The 6,000-nt window shown below is 30.3% G+C and overlaps 2 protein-coding genes across 2 annotated transcripts; both read left to right on the forward strand.

The window, feature by feature from the left end:
* Positions 1-600: 600 nt before the first annotated feature.
* On the forward strand, positions 601-1,191 carry LOC111692328. Its single transcript, XM_023456267.1, has 2 exons — positions 601-718; positions 868-1,191. Exons 1-2 carry the CDS (start codon positions 602-604, stop codon positions 1,189-1,191), a joined length of 441 nt encoding a protein of 146 aa, XP_023312035.1. The 5' UTR covers position 601.
* An 86-nt stretch (positions 1,192-1,277) lies between these two features.
* Positions 1,278-3,872, forward strand: LOC108915349 (zinc finger protein 90-like). Its single transcript, XM_018721363.1, has 2 exons — positions 1,278-1,526; positions 2,327-3,872. The coding sequence occupies exons 1-2, from the start codon at positions 1,342-1,344 to the stop codon at positions 3,489-3,491; spliced, it is 1,350 nt and encodes a 449-aa protein (XP_018576879.1). The 5' UTR covers positions 1,278-1,341; the 3' UTR covers positions 3,492-3,872.
* Positions 3,873-6,000: the final 2,128 nt, after the last annotated feature.

Raw genomic sequence — 6,000 nt, forward strand, 5'->3', positions numbered from 1 at the left:
CTGTTATCAGACGTCAGTTACGTCGGTCACTAACCTAGCTTTTACTGCATTTTTACAGACCTTTTTACCTAGACACATGAATGAGTATTTCTATTTTAAATTACATTTTAAATATTAACAAGTATTATTTATTTGTTAATAAGAACAAATGTATGACGATAATAATTGTTTTCGAATGTTGGGTTATTACAATTTAGTATTTTTAATGTTAATGTCTTCACTATGTTTTATAATTGAATATGAGTGAGTATATTTTCGATTTTCTGTCTTTGTTGTAACATCCGATTACGGCGTTAAATTTATATTTTGTATTCTCTCATTACCTTTGAATGTCTGCAAGTAAAATTATTTCCTATATTGGTAGATCTTTTATCTTTATACACTGCCATCTATCGTTGACATATTAAAATTTGAGTTCGTTTCGGCCTATATCCTATATCTGCCTATATCAGTTAACATTCCATGTTCACAGATGAACACAGCCTTAATCTCTTATCTATGACAGACATAGATAGGAAATCTCGGACATGCAAATGAAAATAAATATAGGTTATGAGAATCTTGTTATGTTTTGAATAATCAAAGAGGAAAAGATATACAAATGGATGGTTCTAAAAGATTATTTTGCAAATTTTGCGGTAATACTGTGTGCGTTGAAAAATTTACAGTGATAGACGAATCTACAAAAGAAATTTTAAAGACTGTTTCACAGAATCTGGTAAGTTCATTTAAAATACATATATTTGTAATATTCTAAGCTAAGAAAGATCATCAAAGTGAATTGAAAGCATCACTTCATATATTAGAATATATTATTAAATTAGTAGTGCAAGTTAAATCGTCTTATTTCAATTAAAAATATTTCAGGACTTGGACAACAACTATAAACACGTCATGTGTAATACCTGTTCTAGTAAGCTGTACTCGGCATTTGACTTTAAATCCACTTGTCTCTACGTTGAGAACAAGATTGCCTCTTATATTAATCCCAAGGTGCCCATCGTGGACTTAAGAGAAGTTTATCTAAAAGAACACGGGAATAAACCACTGGTTAAATTGGAAAATGATCAGAAAATATGTCGATTATGTTTGCAGCTGGTTAACGAAGAATTTGTGCCATTTCGTGAAGTAGACTTGGAGATGATTCATAGATACATTGCAGAAGTGGTAAATGCACATTCTAAAGCTTAAACATTTATACCAAAATCATAACAAACTTTTGTGTTGTAGAATTTTGCTGCTACCAAGGATCCCATTATTTGTAGGCAATGTTTTGTTTCACTTAATATTCACGATACCTTCATAAAGACCTGTTTGGAAGTTAAAACTAAAATTGATGACATGGGTGACAACAAAATCACAGATTTCGGGCATAACGATATGTTTATTAAAAGCGAAAATGATGTAATAGAATTAGGAGATGAAGAGAGGATGGAAGGTTTGGTTAAAATCGAACTAGAGACAGAAGAAATGCAGATAGAAACTGTTGAAATTGACATAAAAAGTGAAGAAAACGACTGGAGAAGGTGAGAAAGTTTACTACGCCTATTATTTTTAATAGTATATTTATAATATTAAAAGCTGCCTAATACACATACAAAATGTTCAAAACCTACAAGTGCTTGAATGTCCACAATGAACATGGCTTTAGTGGGAAAATTGGAAGAAGTTTTGGATTGTCTCGAAGTAAATTTGATAATTTTATAAAAGCGGCAAATTTTGACATTTATTATGAAAATTTAAATACATACAATTATTTTTTGACTATATTATACATATATGTGAAAAGGTACAGAAAACATGTCAAAATCGATGACGTAAAAATACATTGTTGCATTAGAAATAACAAACTTCATTAGCATTTTGTTGAAAATATGACGTTAAGGATAAACTATGATTGCCACTTTATTCTATTGAAAAAATGGTTTAAGAAATGTTGGAGCATTTTTTTATCTCGGCAACATAGATATAAAGACCAACAGAAATGAACTAAATTAAAAAAAATCTTCTGTATATCGAAAACAATCAAATTAATCAGGAGAATTTCGTTATATCATATGATTACGTCGATAACCTCTTTTTTTTGTAATGAAAATTGCTTCGTTCCCGATGTTCAAAACCTTCAGGAGATATTTGATAAAAAACTGTTTAATTTTTTTGAAATGTTAAATGAAACATTTTAAAATAAATAAACCTTTCACCAAAATGATCATGGATGGATTTTATAAAATTATTTTAGTGATTAGTAATAATTACTGATAATATAAATAAAGCCTTTGAATTTATAATATTTGTTCCATTGTCAATAATTTATTTTTTTTTCCAGTGGCAATGGAATAATTGCAACTAAAGTGAGGCGCAAAGAGGAAGATGTGGGACAAATAAAGAATGAGTATATACATATGTCTGAGACAGCAGAAATTCAAATAAACAAACGTAAAACTGCTTTAGACATACCATCATATAATAGCGAATACAAAACTGAGTTCAACAGTAGTGTAAAAGCTGGTCAGGAATTCATATATTATAAGAAAAGTTTCATGTGCCAGTTAATAAACGAAGACCGAATGTACAGATGCAAAATGTGTGATTATGAAAGTACAGTTAAGGGACGTCTAAACGTACATCAGTTGAGGCACAAAAACCCTTTAGAAATCCAAATGTACAAGTGTGATGCTTGTGGTTATGAAACTAAATACAAGACAGATCTAAAACGGCATCAGTTATCACACAAAGACCCTTCCGAAATACAAATGTGGAAGTGTGATAAGTGTAAATATGAAACTAAATATAAACAGAATATCAAAAAGCATCAATTAAGACATAAGAATTCCTCAGAAATTCAACTGTACAAATGTGATACTTGTTTTTATGAAACTAAATATAAGAGCCGTCTAAAAGACCATCAATTATTGCATAAAGACTCGTCCGAAATCCAAATGTATAAATGTGATGTGTGTGATTATGAAACTAAATATAAGAATCATCTAAAAAGGCATCAGTTGTTGCACAAGACCCCTTCAGACATTCAAACGTACAAGTGCGATAGGTGTAGTTATGAAACTGAATATAAGAATAATCTAAAAACACATCAGTTAATGCACAAACACCCGTCAGAAATCCAAATGTACAAGTGTGATATGTGTGATTATGGAACTAAATATAAGAACCATCTAAAAAGGCATAAGTTATTGCACAATCCTTCAGAAATTCAAATGTACAAATGTGATACATGTAGTTTTGAAACTAAATACGAGAGGCATCTTAAATCACATCAGCTGACACACGAATATTCCTCAGAAATTCAAGTGTACAAATGTGATGCTTGTACATATGAAACCACATCTATGAAATGTCTAAAAAATCATCAATTAACCCACAAAGACCCTTCGGAAATACAAATGTACAAATGTGATATATGTAAATTTGAAACCAAGTATAAGCACAATATGAAAAAACATCAATTAATACATAACATTCCCACAGCATAAAAGTAGCAACATTGCACTGACAATAAACGTCCTGTGTATCTGCCGATACATAAATCAGATGATGAAGTATTCAAATATAACAAATGTGTTTTTGAAACCACATCTTGAAACGTCCAGTTAGGCATCAGTTAATACACAAAGTAGTATAGTCTGCAAGCAATTATAAGCAATTTAAGTTATCAACCAACAAATTAGTTCAGGTTTGTTACTTGACTTGTTATATTAATTTATTTCTGTTTTAAGAAGGGAAAAATGGATTATTTTAATCATCCATTTTGAAAAATATTGTAAATCATATTTCATCAGAGAGAGAAATGTAAAACAAGCATTTTCAAAATAATTTTAAATTATTCCCGCTAAGCATGAAAACATCTCATCATTATTAACGAGACCGCAAAGTGTAACAATACTTTCTAATAAAATTTATATTCTACTTGCATACAAAGTGTGTTACAACATAAACAGGACTTTTCAAAAATGGGTGCTTCTATTGAGGTCGTCTATTGGAAGTTACATGTGTCGGAAAGGTAGATCGTTCACTGATGTACTTTCAAAATTTCATGACAAATAGAAGCGTTATTATTGCGTCTGTAGAGATGCTTTTTGTCATCGGTACAAAAATAAGCATCGGATAAAGAGCTAATATTAAGTTTTGTTTTGAACATGGTAAAACTTTTACCAAAACGTTTCATTGATGAACCAAATTTATGTTGATGGTTTGACTTTTATCTTTTCGGAAAAACGCATTTGCCAATGAAAGGACAACATTTTGTAGACGTAGAAGCCATCCAAAAGGCTTGTACCGAAATCCTGAAGTACATTCCGACCCAAGATCTAAAACACTAATTCGACATGCTTTTAAACCATGCATATCGCTGTATTGAGTTGGAAGGGGACTATTTTGAATAAAATAAATCGGTTTTGCAAAAATCCTTATTTTTAAAAAGCCCTATTTACTTTGAAACGCACATTGTACTATATAACAGAGTCCGCCTCACCAATGTTACCTTTGTTACATTTAAATCCATAACATCTATATTACATTTTCTATTAAGTTATTTTTAATATAACTGAAACATTTTATCTCTATTATATAAACCGTTGTTTTGTTGTATATTTCTAAAGAATATTTAAAAAGTTATACATGGAAAACTTTAAAAGACATCGTTTTTTGTCTTCACAATTTAAACCAGGAGAGTTTTTTTTTTGGATACATTCGCAATTATGGGGCCAGAAACGTTAACCCATCTTACGAGTCTTCAGAATTCTTTTAAAAGTTAGATAACAATTAAACTCATTCTCCAGAGGCGAAGCTGATGACAGTAATGCAGTAAACGTTAAAAGATTTCTTGAAAAACTATAATACTGATGATAGGTTCTTCATTAAACATATTGATATCTCGGGCTTATCTCGTTAGAAGGATATAAAACCAATATATTAATAAGATCCAAAACACAATTTCGCCGAATGCTCACACAAATGGTTATCATTTTTAACGCTTCTAAGGAAAAAAGTGTTTGGATACGATTACGTCTGGAGGGCGACTTAATAAATTACGAAGAAGATCTTACCAAACTCCAACCATTGTGAGCTCACTTTCCGACGACCAGAAGGGAAATCCTCGAGCTCTCCTTCTGTCTCGAGCAACCAACCAGCTACCCCGCTTTTGCTGACCTTGCAATGTTTCCCGAGTTAGTTATCAACCACTCAGCACAGTGCCGTGTGTAAAAGGATGTCACCCTTTCTTTGAACCTTGCAATCACGCAACAATTTGGCCAACTAAGACTTTTATGTATATTGTGTTCTAGAAAAAGTGTGTGTATAAATGAATATGAAATATAAAATAATTTTTTATAAAAACTGGATTGATCCCCTTTTCACATTTAATTTTAAAAATTCTAATTAATAATTACGAAAATCCACATTTGACAATATCTTATTTGACGTTTAACATAAATCAATCAAACTTGAGCTGGTGACTTTAAATGTAGAAATATACTGAATGGAAAAGGTCCTAGAATTTTTATAAGATTATCTAAAAAATTATCTCCTTTATGATTGGAACTGCTTAAAGACCATCGTGTATATTATGTAACTAGAATTGCAAGAAGTATTAGTGACTTTTAGAACCACTTCAATAACATTGGATTAAGATTAACATTATTGAAGTTAATTTAGTGTTATTTGTATGGTAAATAGTTTTTAGAGATGTCAAACAACATTAACGGGACGTTCATATAAATAGTTTTAAGTATTCATATAATTCCATGAGATAATAATTCTTTGCAAATTTTTTCACTAATTCATCAAAAATATGTTTAAAAATATTCTAGAAATGTTAGTAAACCATAATATTCAGTTTCCATGTGTCTGTAAAAAAACAGCTTACATAGTTGTAGTAATTTGTAATAAAATACCATGTTTATGTACCTGTTAGTTTTTTAAGCCAAATAAATTTTCCTGAATATCTGAAATGCGTGAAAACAAATTTGACACCTTACTTTACAT

The sequence above is a fragment of the Anoplophora glabripennis genome, unplaced genomic scaffold (genome assembly GCF_000390285.2).
Source record: "Anoplophora glabripennis isolate ALB-LARVAE unplaced genomic scaffold, Agla_2.0 scaffold1339, whole genome shotgun sequence".
NCBI lineage: Eukaryota > Metazoa > Arthropoda > Insecta > Coleoptera > Cerambycidae > Anoplophora > Anoplophora glabripennis.

Excerpts from the sequence above, each read along its gene's own strand:
- LOC108915349 (XM_018721363.1), top strand. The coding sequence starts at position 1,342 with ATGGGTGACAACAAAATCACAGATTTCGGGCATAACGATATGTTTATT. Across the intron at positions 1,527-2,326 it reads GAAGAAAACGACTGGAGAAG|TGGCAATGGAATAATTGCAA; the intron begins GTGAGAAAGTTT and ends TTTTTTTTCCAG.
- LOC111692328 (XM_023456267.1), top strand. The coding sequence starts at position 602 with ATGGATGGTTCTAAAAGATTATTTTGCAAATTTTGCGGTAATACTGTG. Across the intron at positions 719-867 it reads AGACTGTTTCACAGAATCTG|GACTTGGACAACAACTATAA; the intron begins GTAAGTTCATTT and ends AAAATATTTCAG.